The sequence below is a fragment of the Lagenorhynchus albirostris genome, chromosome 9 (genome assembly GCF_949774975.1).
Source record: "Lagenorhynchus albirostris chromosome 9, mLagAlb1.1, whole genome shotgun sequence".
Classification (NCBI taxonomy): Eukaryota; Metazoa; Chordata; class Mammalia; order Artiodactyla; family Delphinidae; genus Lagenorhynchus; species Lagenorhynchus albirostris.
The window spans coordinates 4,853,684-4,873,232 of NC_083103.1; the positions used below are offsets into that span (position 1 = coordinate 4,853,684).

At 57.2% G+C, this 19,549-nt stretch overlaps 1 protein-coding gene across 8 annotated transcripts in view; it reads right to left on the minus strand.

Annotated features, from left to right (window-relative positions):
- Positions 1-19,549, minus strand: part of LRP5 (LDL receptor related protein 5) — a 108,699-nt gene that overhangs the window by 40,009 nt on the left and 49,141 nt on the right. For all 8 annotated transcript variants that reach the window (XR_009542291.1, XR_009542290.1, XM_060158318.1 and 5 more), the window contains exons 6-7: positions 11,693-12,089; positions 9,620-9,791 (exon numbers count right to left, since the gene is read on the minus strand). Coding sequence is in view for 6 of the 8 variants with exons in the window: in XM_060158318.1 (XP_060014301.1) it covers positions 9,620-9,791; positions 11,693-12,089 (569 nt within the window). In the remaining 2 variants the exon portion in view is untranslated. The remainder of the gene's footprint in view (positions 1-9,619; positions 9,792-11,692; positions 12,090-19,549) is intronic.

The following is a 19,549-nucleotide window of genomic DNA, read 5'->3' on the forward strand; positions in this document are numbered from 1 at the left end:
GGGGCAGGCAAGACAAACAGGTGTCCTCTCTCTCACCATTGCTGATCGACTAGCAGTAGCTGCCTGGAATACCAAGGTGTGGGTCTCCGACCCGGGATGGGCTCATTGATTAGTAATGTCTGCCAAGATGTAGGACGGGGAGGCACCAGTTCACACCCTTGATGCAGAGCTCAGTTCCAAAAGGCTGGACAGCCAACGTACTGCAAGCCCTGGGCAAAGCCTCCCGCTTGTCTGTGGACTAATTTCTTGCTCGGTCAGCACCAGGTGAACTCTGAGGACGCTTCTGGGTCTAAGTCTGAGCCTACAGCTCTAAGATGCTTCCCAACACCAGACACACTAGTGGCTGTTTACTCTGAGATGTAAAAGTTAAATCTTTTTCTTGAAGAGTCAGCACTGATTAAAAGCATCAACCACAAAAGCCACAGAGGAGAAAACTACTATCAAACATAAAAACGCCTTAACCAACTGAAACACACAATCAGGATAAGATGTGGTTGTGATGACAGAGGACCCTGTAGGAGCTGATGTGAAAAACAAGATAAAAATGTAACATCCAAACTCTCCTGGCTCTCAAGCCAGGATGAAAGAGACATGGTGAATTAAAGGCAAGTCTCAACAGGTCTCCTGCAGCCGGATTATATTTCCAGCTCATCAGAAAGGCTACAAACCTTCAGGTTTGCAGGTGGCAGACACATAAGACAGATCGGGTGTGTGCTGAGCAGAAAAGACTTTGGTCCTCTGTTGTTGGACAGCACAGGACAAAACTGCTGGCCCAACCAGGAGTGGCAGGCAGCTCTGGGTCCTACAGCCAGGGGTCCCACCCCAGCTCTGCCCCACAGCCAAGTCCCTCTGCATCCCACATGGACCTCAACCTCTCCACCTGGAACTGAGGGTCGCAGCTAAAGTCACCCTGGAGGGACTTCCCTGGTGGTCCAGCGGTTAAGACTCCACGTTCCCAACGCAGGGGGCCTGGGTTTGATCCCTGGTCAGGGAACTAGATCCCACATGCCTCAACTAAGAGCCCGCAAGCCACAACTAAAGATCCCGCATGCCACCATGAAGATTCCGCGTGTTGCAACTAAGACCCAGTGCAGTCAAATAAATAAATGAATATTAAAACATAAATGAAGTCACCCTGGGAACTTAACCAAAGAACAGTGGCTGGGCCCCAACCTGGGGCAATTACACCAAACTGGAAGGCCAGGTACGAGTCCTGAAAGCAGCTCCCCACAGGTGGCTCCAATGAGCAGCCCAGATGAGAACACCGGATGGGACCACGTCCTGTACCACGAGCTGGAGTGTAGACCTTGGGCTGTAGGATCTCCGTGCGGAGCTCTGGGCACCAGGCCTGGCCCACTGGTTAGCCATACAGTGCAGGTGATAGATTAATCCTCCGAACTGGTCCAGGGTGCTGGTTCCGGCTTCGGCCCCACAAGAGGAAGGCAACATAAAGGCGATGAACACACGCTTTGCACAGAACTCAGACGTGGGGAGGGGTCTCGCCTGGGATTCCCGCCGAGGAGGTGCACAGCAAGAGAAAGAGTGTCTCTAACAACACACAGCCCGTGAGAGGCAGGGCTCAACCCCCTGCTCCTTCCTTGACACAGAATAACCAGGGCTGGGCGCTGGGGGCGGGGGCGGGCAGAATGGTAGAGGTAGGACACGATCGCTATAAAGAGAGCGTCCACATCTGGAAAATAAAGGCGCCACCTTTTATATACCAAAATGCCAACAGCATCTCTTGAAGAGATTTTTCTCATCCTTCTCTATATCCATATTTTCTTTATTTCCTTTAACAACTCAATTCCAGACATAAATAAGTGCATGTTCTATTGACTGAGGGGAGGAAGTACATGTTGCCCAGCTTAGGAAGGATGAAAGTGAGCCCGCAGAGGACAAGGGGCCAGATGGGGGGGGCGGGGAGACAGCCGCTGGCCAGCAGCAATCCCTCCCCCAACCTCTGTCCCCACACACACCCTCGCCCCACCCTCTGGTTGCCCAGAACAAAGTGAGGAGGGTGTGAGCTGCTCCCCCCCGGGCTGGGCTGGCGGCACCCACCGCAAGGACAGAGCCTTGGCTCTGGGCTGGCAGGGCTTCCCTCTGCCTCGGAAGCCCCTCCCTCACCCCATCCCACTTTGAACGATTACAGACCCCATGAAACACCTCTCAGGCCCTCCAACTTGGGAGGACAACAAGACTCTAACACTTGAGAAAATAAATGATCCCAAAGCGGCCTTTTTACGGCAGCTTTCAACACACCTTGACCAAATCCAACACATCTGTAGAAGTAACTCTGCTGGACCAGGCCTTTCCCAAATCCTGGAGCAGACAAGTAGGACCTGCGTACAGGGAACACACGTGTCAACCCCCCCATCCCCAGGCTCCCTCTGGGGCCAACTCGGGGGCCTCCCCCTTTCCTGGGCCCTGAGCGGAGCCCAGAAAGAACAGAATCGAATCTGGGCCGCCTGATAACATGGGAGCCGGGAGAGAGCCCAGGAGGCGGATTGCCGGGGACAGGGGCTGGCAAGCTGCTTCTGAAAAGGATCGTAAATACCTTCAGCTTTGAGGCCATAAGGTCCCTGTCGCGATAAAGCAGCCACCGAGGGTGCCTAAAACAAGCGCGAGTGTGTTCCAATAAAACTTTATTTGTGCAAACAACAAAAATTAAAAACAAAAAACCTGGAAGTTCATATAATTTTCACACGTCACGAGACACCATTCTTTTGATTGTTTTCAATCACTTAAAAATGTAGGGAATTCCCTGGCAATCCAGTGGTTAGGACTCTGCGCTTTCGCTGCCGAGGGCCTGGGTTCAATCCCTGGTCAGAGAACTCAGATCCCACATGCTGTGCAGTGCCGGAAAAAAAAAAAAAAAAAAAAGTGTAAAAACCACCGTGCGTTTGAAAGTGGCACAAACATAGTCATTCTGGCCTCCGGCCCACAGGTTTCAACCCCTGCTCAAGAAGTTCCCCTGCCCTTGATTTTCAGGAGAGGAAACTAGATACCTCCAGGAAGTTATGTCAAAATGGTCAAGCCAGGTGCCGAAGGCGCCCGAGTGCCAGCCAGCCTTGCTGTCCGACCTTTTGGCCTCCGCCCTCCTGTGCTCGGCTGACTCCACACACCAAGCCCAGGTCTGGAGTGGGGTAGAGGCAGGGCAAGCAGAGCACACATCCATCCCCTGGCCAGCTCATCACACGACCCGCAGATCAACAGCGGCGTGATGCGCAGAAGGGTGGGCAGACCCCAGAGAAGCCCGCCCTCAGCTGTACTCCAAGAGGCAGAACCCACAGCTGCGGGGTCTGCACGGCCACCCACAAAACAGTAGACCCCAAAAAGTCACCTGAGGTGCAATTGCCTTACACTGAATCCTCTGTTTCTAATGACTTGGCCGTGCAAAGAGGTGAGAGCCCAAGACCAACCCTTTGAAAGCACACGTTTAAAGAAAAAAAGAGTTCTGCTCTCTGATGGAACAATTATACTCAGACACAAAGCCCCAAATTAAAACTGCTCTGGTTGTTGTTTCACGTAACAAAAGAGATCTTACACACCCGCACAGCTTGTGGCCCCGCTGCCCGGAAGCCCTGCACCCTTCTCCCCCAGGGCTCATGGACCCGGACACACAGCCAATCCGTCACTCCTGCAATGAGTGTTTATTCTGTTCGTGCTGGAAGTCACCTCCATCGACTCAGGAAATGTCAGGAACAGGGGGACGGATGTATTTTTAACTTCTCAGGCTGTGATTCATCCTTGGCCCGCCTGCTCCACCGGGTGTGTCACTCCCCACCGGGTACTCCCCATGAATGTCTACCCTGACAGTAGACGGCCACCAGCAGATGGCGGCTGCGAGGGACACAACCTCCCCGTGGTCCTGGCCGAGGAAGACATCGGGGGGGCTGCAGAGAGCCCAAGTGACCCCCGGGGCCTCCAACGAGTACAAGGCAAGCCACACACAGGTGACACTTCCTGCCCCAGAGACGGGCCAAACAGCCTGGACTATGGGTCGACCTGCAAAACTTCTTCTTCCATCCTCGGGGCGGGGAAACAGCTGGGGAGGAAGCTTTAGAAAGACAGCTCCAGTCCGCAAAGGGCAAGGCCCGAGCCTGCTCTTACCCAGGAATGGCTAAAACCGCCATCCAGGGACCTGCCTGATCACTGTGTGAGCACAAGGGTGTTTAAACGCTTTGCCTATTTCGGGATTAATAACGGGCACCGTTCCTCCCGCTACTCTAGAAACAGAAGGAAATAGACAGGATATACACAAGTCAGTGAGAGGAGAAGGCAGGGCTTCAGAACCAACGCGGCTGGAAAAGCAGCTAGGGTGCTGTCAGGGGAGCTTGAACGACCCGCACCCCTGCCCCCTGGGCCCCCATCCTCTCTGCTCGGCGTCCCTCTAGAACACTGACCACCTGACGGGCTGCGGTTGTCCCGGTCACTGCTGTCTATATCTCCCCTTCTAGAACACTGACTCCACCAGGGCATGGGTCTGTCCCGTGCTGCTTTTCCAGCACGAGGTGACATTCAGTGAGTGCTGCAGGATGAACAGATGCTCGCCCAGGGGCGGGGAGCGGGGTTGAGGGAAAGAGGCAGCGCGAGCTACGACAGGACAGGAGTTCCACTCAGGGACGATCCGACAGGCAGCTGTGGGGAAGGAGGATGCAAGGATGGGCCGGTGAGGGGAAGTGGGGGACAGAGAGAGTGGGGGAAGGACTAAGAGGGAGAGGTCGTTTCTGATGCAGACCCGGTGTGTCCTGACTCCCTGCCAGGGGATCAGCACAGAGACCCCAGTTCAAGCCCAGAGAGCTCCCACCTGCTTTGGGAGACATGGCCGCTCACAAACAAGTGAAAAGATGATGACGATGATGACTCCATAGCTAAGTGAGAGCACAAGCCCTGCATAGATGTGGAAGGCCTTACAGCCTCTGGCTGGGAGAGGCAGCCTCCAGGCCGGAACCAGGATGTTGCTGTTTTGGAAAGGAAGACCCTACACCGTGTGGCCAAGTGCGTGGATGAGGTGAGCTGCTCCCATACGTGAGACCGTGGCGTGTGGCGGGAGGCGACTCAGGCTTCCGAGGGAGAGGGCCGGGGGCAGCTGGGCACGTGGGCTCAGGAAAGAGCTCCGGATGGAAGAATCTGCTTGGGAGAGGACCCACGCTGGGCTGTCATGGGCCCGGCACCTGCCAAGAAGCTGGTCAGAGGGAGAAGAGGGAAGTGCAGGGCCCGAGGGGCCATCAGTTAGAGACAGAAGAGGGAGACAGTGAGTCCGAGTTACTTTTACCAGTAAAGTTGAACCTTGTGACACAAGGCCGAAGAGCTGTGGCAGGCTGGAGGAGGAGAGGACACGCTCTTGGGTTGGGAGCCTAGCTGGGCAGGGAGGGGGAGGGGGAAACACGCAAGCAAAGGGTGAGAGGCCGGGTCCGGAGGATGTGGCTGCAGCCACGGGAAAGTCTACGCACCTGTGGGCAGGAACCTCCAACCCCAAGGGCTCTAGACTCAGGAGAGGGTTAAGGAGATGCCCCAGGGAACCCCCAGCCCAAGAGGGTGGGAAAGCAGGGAGCAGAGAGGCAGCTCTGTGGATGCAGAAAGAGGCGGGGGCTACACCCATGTCCACCCCACACGGCTCCAACCTGCGCGTGTCGGGACTGCCCTGGCGGTCCATCCCTGGTCCCTGAGGACAGGGAGGGGACCTCAGGGCTGCCTCCCAGAGTGAGCCAGCCCCGGGCCCACCCCCACCCCCAGACGGGGAGCCACCCCGAGTTAATCCCCCGAGGGGCTGCCGACCCGAGGCTGGCCTGAACCCGCCGTCCAGGACGCCGTCACAGGCAAGGCGGCAGGAGGCCCACCTGGAGGGCGGCGCGGCCCTGCCCGCAGCCTGGACTCGGTTGCACAAATCCATCTATGTGCCAGGACCGCCGTCCAGAGGAATCCCCACTTCGTGGACTCGGCCCTCTAGACCTTTGTTCTCCTCCCAGCTTGTCGGGGTATCAGCCACAGCTGCCCTGGGAAGTCATTTTCGGGACGGGCGGGCGAAGCGGGAACCTGACTGATGCATCTTCAAAGGGAAGCCGGTGGACACCGCGTGGAGCTCCTTCCTGCCGGCGCCCGCGCTCGGAGCCAGGCCACGCGCACAACCACGCGGAACAGAATCCCTTCTCCCGTCCAAAGCAACCCGGCAAGATATGCCCAAGAAACACGCTCAGGCTCCTTAGCATCTGTCTCGGGCATAACACCTTAGAGACGTGACCACTGCTGGAAGCGTGTCCCGTCGCTGTGCTGACCTGGAAGAGCCCTCCCCTGACCGTCCCCCGGCCTGGAGTCCGACTGAGTCCTCAGGAAAGGAGACATGGCCCCTTGCTCTCGGCTACTCCCCCGAAGCCCATGGAATCCACCGTGACCCCAGCAGGGGCTTCTGCACCTGGGCTGGTGGCCTGATCCCAAGGTTCATGTAACATGTACCAGAGGAGCATCTGTTGGGCGTATTTACCAAGGTGACCCAGCACCTGGAGCAGAGCTGATGCCCACTGGGTGTTCAGCAGCAAACCCTGAGGCCCGAGAGTAGGGGGAGGGTGTCCACAGCAGGAACACATGGGCAAGTCCCCAGGCATGCTCGGGCCACCTCCAAGAAGCTCACCCTGGGGCATTTCACCACTGAAAAGAATGCCAGAAGGGTCTGCCCTGGGCTCCAGGCTTGACTCCAAGAAGCTGCCATGACCTAATGCACCTGCGATTCATCGGGGCGCTTCCCACCCTTGGAGTTCACACAGAGAACCACCTCTGTGTCCGTCCATGTCCGTGGCTTCCCTGCGGCAGGGGCGGAGGGAGAGTCCAGCACTAACCCCGAAGCCGGGGTCAGCTCTGGACGTGTGGGCAGGCGGCCTAGGTCAGCGTTCCCAAAGTGTGTGCCACCGGAGCCACAGCACGGAAAGAAAGGGGGCCGTAGATCGTGTAGTTTGAGAACACTTACGCAGTTTAGTCCCCCGTGGGAGGTCTGCTTATCAAAGTGTATTAGAGGCTCCAAAGAGAGAAGTGAGGCAGGAAAGCCTCCGCACGTTTCCCAAGTTTGTTGGATTAAAGAATCCCAAACACTTCCAATTCTTCTGTCTCTCTTTTGGGGCCTCCTGGTGATTGGCTCCAAATCAACAGGTGATACGCCTGGGGCGCATGTTCCCGGTTTGTCCATACCAGCCACCGCGTACTCTGCCGGCAATAACTTTGTCACTTATGCCACGCCCCTCCCCCATCCTCCTGTTACCATGATGTCAGCGTTTTAGGGCCTCTGTTGGTTACCCCTGAAGCTCTTCCCCACCTGTCCGCTCCTAACTTTGGTCCATCCTACTGTTCCATAACCACGGCAGGTAACGTTTATATTGCGTACAGTAGCCTGACGCTTCGGGCTCTGTCTGTGGATTGACTCTGAAAGCAGAAAATCAAAAAGCACCTACTTGCTGCATGACCCTGAGCAGGTTACTGTCCCCTGGGCCTCAGTGCCTCATCCACACGTGGGGACGATGCCACATACCTCAAAACACTATTGTGGGACAGGCACATGGAAAGATGCTCAATATCACTCGTCCTCAGGAAAATGCAAATCAAAACCACCAGACACCACAGCACACCCGTGGGGATGGCCATGATAATAGGAGAATTTTACAAGTGTCAGTGAGGATATGTTGACATCAGAACACTCGCACACTGCTAGTGAGAATGTAGAATGGTGCAGACTGTGGAAGACAGCCTGACGGTTCCTCGGTAAGTTAACGATAAACCTAGCATATGCCCCAGCAATTCCACTCCTAGGTACGTGCCCCGAAGAATTAGAAACAGATGCTCAAATAAAAACTTGTAGACAAATGCTCATAACAGTATTATGCACAATCCCCCAAAGGTGCAAACCCCCTACATGTCCACCAACAGATGAACGGATGAACAAAATGTGGTCTCTCCATACAATGGAGAAGGAATGAAGTACTGACACACGCTGCCACATGGATGAACCCTGCAAACATTCTGCTGCGTGAGGCCAGACACAAAAGACCACTGATCGTATGATTCCACTCACATGAAATGTCCAGAGCAGGCAAAGCCATAGTGACAGATGGGAGATTAGTGGTTGCCAGGGCAGAGGGGTGAAGAGCGGAGACTGGGGGCCAACTGCTTAACAGGTTATGGGGCTTGGGTGATGAAAATGTTCCTGAACTAGAGAGTGCTGATGGTTGGACACCACTGTGAACGTACTAGATGCCACTGAGTTGTACACTTTAAAATGGTTAAAATGGTCAATTTTATGTTTATTTTACCAAAAAAAACCCACCCCAACCAACCCACTGCTGTGGGAGTAAACCGAGCGATGCCTGTAGCGCGTGTGGCAGTGTCAGCTGGACACGCGCATCCCCAACCCACTCCCGGGATGGGCGTGGCTACAGACACGGTGGGCGTGGCCACGCCGCAGGAAACAGGGGTCTCGCCTTCAGGCTCAGAGGCTAGAGAGACAAGTGTCTTCAAACAAGATCCTTTCAAAAGTGACAGTTTATAGGGAACTCCAACAGGAAATGGTGCCAACTGCAGCTCCTTGGGTTTGCGTGGGAGAGGGATCTGCCCAGCCCCGAGTCCCCTTCGCGTTCCTGCTCAGAAGCGTGGCTTGAAACCCCGCGACACAGACGCACGGTCATAGTCTCGCTCCCGCCTTCCCCCTGCAAGCTGCCTGGTGGGGGTCTCCCCATGGAGCCGTGAGAAGAGCGAAGGCGACCCCCAGGTGGTGATATCAATGAGCAGTGATGTGACCAGAGCTGACAAGGATTATCCAGAAGCTACCGGAAGCGAGGGATGCATCCAGCCGAGGAGAGGCACCAACGTCAGGGACCAATTTAACTACCGTATGGTCAAGAGCACCGCAAACAACGCAGCCCTGAGCAAAACACAAGATGCTAAAGAACGCGTACAGAGCACCCCTTTAATCATGTAGCATCACACAAGACTGCGTGCTGTGCCGCGTGACGTCCACGTAGTAAATGTCTTTTAATGCTTGGGAACGAATCGTCAAACTTAGGAGAGTGGTCCCCTCTGGCATCAGCTATATTATGTTTTACTTCTTAGGCTGGGTGGTGGGTATGTGTTATTTCTTTCTTTTATTATGACTTTGTATTTTGAAACAGGAAGTTGCACACGGAGTTCAGAGGGTTCCTGCGTACCCTGTCCCGGTTTCCCCCTTAATAACATCTTTTTTTTTTTTTTTTTGGCCACACCGCGGAGCATGCAGAATCTTAGTTCCCTGACCAGGGACCGAACCTGCGCCCCCTGCAGTGGAAGGGTGGAGTCTTAACCACTGGACTGCCAGGGAAGTCCCCGGTGATAACATCTTACATAACCACATACACCCTATGGTGCTGTTAGCTCAGCTACATACCTTCCGTATGTCAGAAACACATCATAGTAAGTTATTTCTTCAGGGATTCTATTTGGCCAAATAGCATAGCACAGGCATCTATCTGCTGCCCACCTGACACGTATGACGGGCTGCAGGGGCGGCCAGGCCAGCCTCTGCATAAAGATCAGGGCTCGACAGCTGCAGCGCTGCGCCTCCACTTGCGCTGAGCAGCTCCGTGGACCAACGAGGATGACTCACCTCGATTTTGTCCGTCTTGGCATCTCCCCAGTACAGCTTCCCCTCCTGCAGGTCCAGAGCCAAGCCATTGGGCCAGCCCAGGGAGGTGTTGACCAGGACGCGCCGCTCCTGCCCGTCCAGGTTGGCGCACTCGATTTTGGGGTTCTCCCCCCAGTCTGTCCAGTACATGAGGCTGGAGAAGAAGGACATGTCCGTGACATTGCCCATCTGTCCCATCCAGGCTGCACCCCTAGGACAGAGAACAGCACCCACCCACCACGCCCGAGCCCGTGTGCAGGACCAGGGGCTCCACGGGGACAGCGGGGGGCTTAACTACACGGGGCGCTAGGACTCAAAACAGCAGACGGCCTGTCAAGGGACCCCGGGGAGGGAGGGGCTGAGCTCCCAGGGGGAGGGAGGGGCTGAGTGGAACCTCCTTCGAGTAGCTGAAGGGCTCCCACGTGCAAAGCAAAGCAGGCAACGCGCTCTCTGCGGCCCCGAGAAGCAAAGCGACATCCCGTGGGGCGCTGGGGGCCCTCCGGGGTGGGGGGGCTCAGCCCAGAGAAAGCGGCCAGAGCTGGGCCCTGAGCACAGCGCCCTTCCGGGCTGGCGGCCTCTCCTCTCCCGCCCCTGAACCCTGTGATCTTATACTTGACCCGACCCCGTTTCCTGAGGTCCTCACACTCGAGGGCGGGGGGACCCCACCCCCCATTTCACAGGTAATGCCCACAGAGGGGGGTGACTTGACAGAGTTCATCGGTGGCAGAGTGGGAGCAGGTCCCCATTTCCCGAACCCAGAGCCCGCATCCCGACACTGGAGCTGGCCACGAGCTCCTGCCCGCCTGGTCCTCAGACCCCGGGGGCCCGCTTCTCACCCCCACCCCCCCTCCCAGGGGGACGGCCCTGCCCCTCGACAGCACACAGAGCAGCCTCTGTCTGTCCACTCCCCCCCAGGCTCCGCGGTGCTGCTCGAGCCCCGGGCCTGTCCAGCCACAGCCCCGTGACCCGCCTCCGAGGGCTGTGCCGCTGGGCTTCTATAGACAGAGGCAGCTCCACAGCAAGAGCACGTCTGAAAGCCCCGGGGCGGGGACCAGAGTACAGGCTCCCTGGGCAGAGGGGCTGCAACCCCTGCCCCCCACACACAGCACGCACCTTGCGGGGTCGCCTCACACTGAGCCTCAGCCCTGGGGCAATGGGAGAAGCACCTGATGCCTTGTGGGCACTCCGATGGGGCATGTGCCTCGTGGGCACAGTTACAGTCAATGCAGCTCAGTCTCTCCCCCTAGGGACCTTCCCGGGACCGGCTGCCTTCCAGGGCTGCCCTCCCAGCCCCTCCAGGCCATCCCCAGGACGTGGGCCCACATTCCGCACTGAGGGCGGGGGGCTTCCCCTGCAGCCCCAGCCCCCAAGAGGTCCCAGCACTCCTCCCCTCTTGGGGTCTGCCAGTTTCGTGTTCTTGGTCATGAGGTCCCAGGAAGGCACTCAGCTGCTACCCTCTGAGCAGCTGAGGGTCTCAGAAAGGCTCCTACACTGATTGACCAGATCCACAGAATCCTAAATTGCAAAGTTGGAACCAGACTGTTAGGTCCAATCCCCACCTCCCAGCTGTGTGACCTTGGGCAAGTCACTTAACCTCTCTGAGCTTCAGCTTCCTCCTCCATACAACTGTACCTACCCCACGGGGCGAGAGGAGGAGAAAAATGTGTTTGCTACGTGGAACGTGCCTGACAGAGATCTGGCATGTGTGCAGTCACTGTTGCAGTGGCCACCACTCTTGTCACCATTATTAAACCGGAAATCACCCCAGTGGAGGGCTCCATCTTACAGGTGAGGAGATTGAAGCCCAGGGGGAAAAGTGACGTACCCAAGGTCTCCAGGGTTTTCTATAAAGGTAACCAAGTTCTCTATCAGAGCTTCTCAAAGTCTGGTCCCCAGATCAGCCCATCACCTGGGAGCTTGTTAGAAAGGCCAGTTCTCCTGAACCAGGACTCTGGGAGCAGGGCCCAGCCATCTGCTTCATCCTGACGTGGGAAGAAAGCCCCAGGACCACCGGCCCCCCGCAGCATGGCCCCCCGCGCCCGCCCCCAGCCTTACCCCATCACGGGGTGCAGCACGATGGCGCGGGGCTCGTCCAGGTCCTCGGACACCAGGATCTTGCGGGAGGTGCCGTTGAGGCGCGTCACCTCGATGCGGTCGGTGCCCGTGTCCGTCCAATAGAGGTTGCGGGCCACCCAGTCGACTGCAATGCCGTCGGGGTCGTTGATCTCGGTGTTGACCAGCGTCTGTGCCCCCGACCCGTCCAGGTACGCCCTGCGGATGGCACGCACCTCGTCGTCCGTCCAGTACACATAGCCCTCCAGCGGGTCGTAGTCGATGGCGATGGCATGCCGGATGTCGTCCACCTGCAGCACGATGTCTGTGAAGTCCGGCGTGTCCAGCGAGATCCTCCGCAGGTCCGTCCGCCGGGCCAGTAGCAGCACCTCCTCGGCCCCTGTGGACACACGAGCAGTGGGGTCAGAGGCCGGCGGCAGGACAGGAGACGGGGCCTGCAGTGGGCGTGGCAGGAGAGGGGCTCAGCCAGGTCCCCGGGGCTTCCTGGCAAGGACAAGTAATGTTCGGTAACGTTCGCCGAGATCTTCCTACACAGCCACTAGTTCATCCTCAGGAGAGATCCGTGAGGCTGGCGCTGTTTGTATCATCATCTCACAGATGAGACAATGGAGGCACAGAGAGGTTAAGCAGCCAGCCAAAAGCCACACGGTCGTCTGGCTTCAATCACTGTGTAAGAGCTGCCTCACGCTCAGTCCCCCTTCTCCCCTGCAAGCCCCTCTCCTGGCCACAAACCAGCCCCAACTACCAGTCCCGCCTGGGCCCTGGGCTCCAGGCCCCACTCGCCCACCATGCTCCTCAAAGCCCCAACTGGACTCAAATGCCACCTCTTCCCTGAAGCCCACCCTGCCTCCCCACGCCCATCCGGCAAGGCAGCTTCGGGTCCCATGACCATACACGTCATCACAGGTCCACGGCTCCCAGGTGGCCGTCTCACCCACAGGGGTGAGCGCCCTGGGGGCAGGCGCCCCATCTCCCCCTTTGTCCCCCCAGCAGTATTGCGTACTGTTGTGTGTTGGTTTGTTGTGATTTCCAATCCACTTGTTTACGCCTTAAGTGAACTTGTTTTTATCTAAAGGTGAGTCTGTTTACGTGGAGGAAGCTGTACCAGGGTGACGTCATCGACGTCCTTGTCGATACACTCAGCTGGCGACGGGCTCCACTGGGGCTTCTCCATAAGGACAATGACGCAATGGACACTGAGGCTTTAAATACCAAGGGCCTGTGAGGACTGGGCAAGGCGACTCCTGGCTGAGCTCCTGCCATGGACAGGCCACTCCTGGTCGGTGGTGCTGTGAGAGCGCACAACAGCCTCAGGAAGAGAGAAGACAGCTGTTCCTGCCCTGGTGAGGCGCCTCCTCGTAGGCAGTGGTACAGCCACGGAAGGGCCCCTGGAGTGACGACCTTCAGAGCAGCCCACCTGGCCCGCCGTCACCAGTGCTGTCACCTGCTAGCGACGTGCCCCGGCAGCAAGGGACCTGAGCTGGCAGCCAACACCCAGCTTTTTTTTTTTTTATTATTATTTTTTGTGGTACGCGGGCCTCTCACTGTTGTGGCCTCTCCCGTTGCGGAGCACAGGCTCCGGACGCGCAGGCTCAGCTGCCATAGCTCACGGGCCTATCTGCTCCGCGGCATGTGGGATCTTCCCGGACCGGGGCATGAACCTGTGTCCCTGCAATGGCAGGCGGACTCTCAACCACTGCGCCATCAGGGAAGCCCAACACCCAGCTTTTAGTTGGACGGACTGACTACGGAGAGCCAACTCGTAGAAAGCTACACCTCAACTACATTTGGACTTGACATCCTTCACCTTCCCTTTGCCTGGAACAATAATGTAATTGGTTTGGAGTATATTATTTCTTTATTGATTTATTAAGAGACATTATCCCATATGGTATTGGCTTGTGAACTATTATTATTAATATTATAAATCCTAATTCCCACAGCGAACCTGTGTTAGATAAATTATTGGCAAAGACAGTCTTGGTCTCTGAGCATAACTTGCCGTAAACAAAACACATCTGACTCTGCCCTGGATCCTCCCTGGACTCATCAGAACTCCCAGCAGAAGTAGCCTCACGTGCTACTACCTGGAGCCTCACATGGACTCAGGGACCCCAGGGGTGCTGGCCAGCCGTGACTCGGACACCTCCGGAGGCTGCTGGGGTCAGGGTGTGGCCCCTCCCCCAGAGCTGGGTCACAGTCCACGCACTCATTCTGGACCTTTCTGGTCTTCAGACTCCTGCTTCCTTGAAGCAGGAAGATTAGGCTCACAGACACCTCTGGCACCCGGGGGCCACTTGCCTGGTTTGATGAAAGGCGCAGAATGGGGAAGGACCCACCTGAAGTTACACAGCTGTGAGGGATGGGGGCAGCCCAGCATCCTCCTTATGCCGAGGCCCCCAGGCCTGGGCTCTGCAGCCGACTGCCTGGTCTCCTCATGCCTGGTCCAGCCACAGCCCTCGAGCAACTGACCGGCTTTTTGTCACAGGGGTGGAGCCCTCGGAACCCAGCGTTTTACAGGGGTTCTGGGGCCCCCTGCCCTGCATTTCAATTAAGGGCAGGAACCCCATCCGGACTGTGCTGCTCTGAGGCCCAGAGTTCATAACCCGATCCTCCCGCTAGAGGGCGCGCACGGACAGCATGGCTTCACGAGCCCAGCGCTGGGGAAACTGGGGCAGATGGGGGGGAAAGGGAGGTGCCCAAGGTGCCCGGCTACGTCGGAAACGTCCCAGATCCAAACTCAGATTTCGTTAGAGGTGTCCATGCAAGTTCTGGTTTGGTATGTGCTGGAGGGAGGGGAGGGGAATTCTGCATTGCAACCGATCGTCTTCTGCTGGGCTCCATTCCCAAAATGTTCTAGTGACATCAGACCCGTTTTTCGAGGGCCAGGTCGCAGGCCTCCTCCTCCTCCAGGAAGCTGCTCCTCCCTCCCCTCCAAGCGGATGGACTGACCACACATACATGCCTCCTGCCCCTCTGCTTGCGCACCGCCCTTACTGGCTCACGGGGATGCTGGTACATTGCCCCTCTGCGCTCTGCAGCCCCCAGCACAGGGCCATGCCCAGAACAGGTGCTAACATCCTAGGACAAGCAGGGAGAATTCAGGGCAGAAACCTCCTGGCCCTGCCCCTGCTGTGTGATGCTGAGCAGGTCCCTAACCCTCTCTGGGCCTTAGTTTCTTCATTTATAGTGAAGAATCAGCCCAACCTGATGGTGTCTGCGTCCCCATTTAGCTCTGACATCAAGGGGACCATAAACCAAACTCTACGGAGGGCTCTGCCTTAATCTGCCACCATGGAGGCTGGGGGAGGGAGCTCCCCAGAAAATGCTGGGTCCCGATGGAACCAGACGCTTGGTCGCCAAACATATTTCCAGCCTGTTTCACCCGTCCCTGTTCCCATGATCCTCCAGACACAATCACCTGAAATGGCACAGTCCTCACACCAATCTCTGAGGTGTGATCACGCCCCATTTTCCTGAGGAGGAACCCGATGCAGAGAGAGGTTAAGCTCCCCGCCCAAGGACACACGGCAGCAAGGTACCACGAAACACTTCAATCCCCGGAGCTGGTACACGCAGGAAGCCCAAGATCGATGCGCTGGCCCAGCAGGCTCGCTCACCCCCCCGGTCTCTTTGTGGGCAGCTACACTAGGCCAGGTCCCGGACCAGGTGCTGGGGCTCGGGGTGGACACAAAAGATGCGGGAATTGCCCCCACGGTGCTCCTGGGGTCACAAGGCAGAGACCTTCAGTGAGCAAGACCATTAACGAATCAGTGCTGGGAAGGAAAGCTGGGGTCACGGGCACCTGTGAAGGGGGCCGGCTGAGACTGGTGGCGGGAGACTGGCCTCCAGCTGCAAGAGCCTCTGGGCTCCATGTGGCTGTGACCATGCAGCAGATTCCAGCAGCCTGTCCCCGTGGGCACAGAGCCACCAGGGGCGAAGTGTGCCTGGCGCCAGCCCTCTGGTAACCAGGTCAGTACAAAGCCTCAAGCACACCCCGCCATCAGGGAACCCCATTTTCAGCATTCCTCAGGATTAAGTCTCTGTGGCTGAGGCAGTAATTAAACTCTGGGATAAATCTGTAGGTGTTAATTGACTCCAAGGCTGGGGCGGGGGAGGTGTCTCCGACACCCTTGGGCTACAGAGCCCTTGAGGTTTTTACTTGAGTTTTGCCGAGAAAAATGCAGAGAACAGGACCCCCAGGAAAGAGCGGCGGCCTGGCCCGTCTGCCTGAAGGTCTGAGCAGGCGGTGCCCAGCACAGAGGCGTGGGGCACGCCATCCAGGGCCAGGCCAGCGGGGGCAGCTGTGAAGAGAGGACCACGGGCCTGGGCCCCTTCCTTGACAGATGCTCATCAGGGCAACCTCCAGGGTCGTTTGTAGGGAGGTGTGAGCGGCAGCCTGCTTCGGGCCCCCTGGGGTGGGCGCAGGGCGCTGTGCCGGGCCCGGAAGAAGAGAGGCCAACCCCCTCCCTGGGACCAGACACAGAGCCTGGGGAGGAGTTCGTTTAAACACCAGGGAAGTAAACTGTTTAGAAACTAACAGTTTGGCCAAATGGTTTCCTCTGGGGTTGTTTAAACAAACAGCCTGCCCCACAGAGCTGCCAGAGAAAGTGAAACCTTCCCTCCTGGCTGCGCAGAGGTCCCTGGAGCCTCGTCTGGGCAGGCTCCTGACCTCTGCCCCTCCCCCTGCACGCAGGCAGGAAGGAGCGGGGGCATCCGTGCCTCGGAGCCAAGCGCAGGGCACGGGGCACAGGCCAGGCCAGGGCACCGCCTTCCCGGCAGTATGTTCGCCTCAAAACAGAAAAGCAGACTGGACAGAGGGCCCAATGCCACGGACACGTCCAGCTCAACGGCCTCCCTCCCTGCCAACATCCATTCAGACCAAGCCACCGTCCGTTCTGGGGCACCGTCCCTGTGCCAGGTCCGGGATCGCGCAAACGAGGGGACACAGAGAAGGGCTGCTGTAACATCCCCACCAACCGGGTGGCTCGGATCAGCAGAGACTGATTCTCTCACAGTCCTGGAGGTAGAAGTCAAAACCCAAGGTGCTGGCAGGGCCGCGCTCTCGTGGAAGGCTCTGGGGAGCATCCTTCCTCGCTCCTCCCGGCTTCTGATGGTTGCCAGCGATCCCTGATGTTCCTTGGTTTGTGGCTAGATCCCTCCAATCTCTGCCTCCATCTTTACGTGACCTCCTCCCCTGTGTGTCTGTGTCTAAATCTCCCTCTTATAAGATGACCAGTCACTGGGTTTAGGGCCCATCCCAATCCAGCATGACCTCATCTTAACTTGGTTACAACTGCAAAGACGCTACTTCCAAGTTAGGTCACATCCACAGGCTCCGGGGTGGGGATTTCACTGTGTGTATTTGGCGGGGGTGGGGGGGACACACGCACGATTCAGCTCCCAACAGGTGCGGAACAGAGGGTAAAGGGACAGTCTCCATAGAAGGATGGGTTCAAGGGCAGGAACTCCAGACAGAAGGGTTGGCATGGGCAGCAGCGTGGAGGCCGGAGGGCACAGGGGCCGCTCTGCAGCCCTGTGGGCAGGAGTGGGGCTGACCATCGACCGCCCCCTCCCCGTGGGGTCTGGTCTGAGTTCGGAGGCTGGATGCCCCCCGAGGGTTTGAGTGGTCCCGCAGGCCACGACTCTTCCCTGAATACCTTCTGCCCGCAGGACACCGGGGCAGCTCTGAGCCCACCGCTGTCTGCAAGGAAGCCTCGTGCAAATGGAAGCTCGTGCTTGTAGCAGGAGCCCAGCCACAAGACACACAGAGAGCCACCTGGAACAGAGGCCAGCAGGAAGCCCAGGTGAACACCCGCAGTGCTATCTCTGGACCATTCCAGCCGGCCTTCCGGTCTCCAGCAGGGCTCTGTGTGCTTTCTGTCAAGGGCCAGGTGGCAGACCCTCCAGGCTCTGCAAGGCCACGGCCACTTCTCTCAACTCCTCGGCTCCACCGCGGCCGCTTGAAAGCTGCCACAGACGACGGGTCAGCAAAGGTGTGCAAAGAAAATGTCCTCCGTGGACACTGACATCTGAAGGTCCTCTCATTTTCCCAGGTCACAAAACACTCTTCTCGTGATGTTCTTTCAACCATGTAAAAATGTAAGAACGAAACTTAGCCCGCGGCTGCCCCAAAACAGGCAGCGAGCAATCTGGCCCGTGGGTGGCGGTGTTGTCAACCCCTGCATGGGAAATACGTGTGACTTTTACAATATCAGAAATCAATTCTAATCCTAAGGGAAACTGCGTCAGGAGGGAGAGCAGGTACAGAGGGGCTCTCAGTGCTCTCCACTCCACTGTCCTGTAAACTGAAAACTACTCTAAAAAACAAAGTCTGTTAAGTATTTTAAAGAAAGGTAAAAGGCATATAAATCAACAAGAAAACTACCCAGACCCCAACAATAAACAGGCAAAGACCATAAACACAAATTAACAGAAGAAAAAAAACACAACCAATAAACACGAAGAATGGGTAACTTCTCCGTAATTTGCAAGTAGAAGCAGGAGGCCAGTGGCTACCAGCTCCGTTGCAAGACGGGTTAACGCTCTGTTGGGGGGGGGGGAGTAGCACGTCCCCCCAACCTCCCAGGGGACTGTCCCGGGCACACGTTTCCTGGATGGCAATGTGGCTCAGGGACCCTCTGACCCGGCAACTTCCCCTCTGAGAAGCCAGCCCAAAGCAGCAGCTAGAAATGCACATGGATTCCTGGTCACAGAGGGTCACTGAGGCTTGGTGAAAACAGCGAAACCCACACACCCGAGGGAAAGAACCTGTAAGCGATCTAAAGATCCCACAGAAGGAAAGCATTACATAAATGAAGGGGCTGGGGGTCCAGGTCAGCCGTTACACACCCCAGACAGCACACTCTGGAGAAGGGCAGAGGCAGGAAAAGCTCGTGACATGACAAGCAGGAAAGTCAGCCGTGGTGCTGCACCTACAATAGAAATCACGCAGAGAGCTGTGAATGTGTGCGTGGAGAAAGGCCAGGAAACACCTCAAGACGTTAACAGCGGCTATCTCTGGGTGGCTATCTTATTTTCTCCAATATTTTTTTGGATGTTTTCCTTCCTACAGTGAACACAAATGTTACTTTGTAACAAGAAAAAACCAAGGCTTTAAAAGAGGGGTGCATGCATTCGTCCTTAGAGGATCGCATGGTCTAGGTGGGGAGGTGGGTCTGGACTCCGGGGACCCACCGGGTCTTTCTCACTAGGCCAACTGTGGGGGGGTGGGAGAAGCGCCCTAGCCCTCCATTAAATTGCCACAGGCCGGGGTTGGGGGGACGGGGTGCGATCTATTCAACCTCCAGGTTCTGAGCTGTTTGGGGGTGCAGAACAACAGGAGAAGGAAAGGATGGGGCAGAAGCACCCACAGACCCCCAGACAGCCCAGCAGGACACTGCTGGCGGTCGCCCAGTGTGGGAACCTACCTGAAACGGCCTCACGGTTAAGCCCCTCGAAGCCCCAATGTGGGGAAAGGGATTTTTCACTAAAGGGCAAAGTAACAGCGCATCCCAGGCAATAGACTGACCAAATTAACGCCGATGAAAGAGGCAGGGCCCTTGACCTCCCGCCCTCCAACCCAGCGGGCAGGGTGGACATCACCTCCACCCCTCGCTGAACCAACTGCAGGTCCAAGGTCACGGCCCCCGGCGGGAAGGACCACCCCCCACACATAGAGTCTCACGCCCCAAGGTCCCCCCAAGGCCGCACCAACCCCAGAAGCTTCCTCCTGCCACAAGGGCAGAGCCAGGCCCAGCACAGGCCGCCCTCCACGCTGCAGTTTCTGAGGCCATAAACAGCTTCACAGCCGGCAGGCAGCTGGTTTCTTTTTGTATT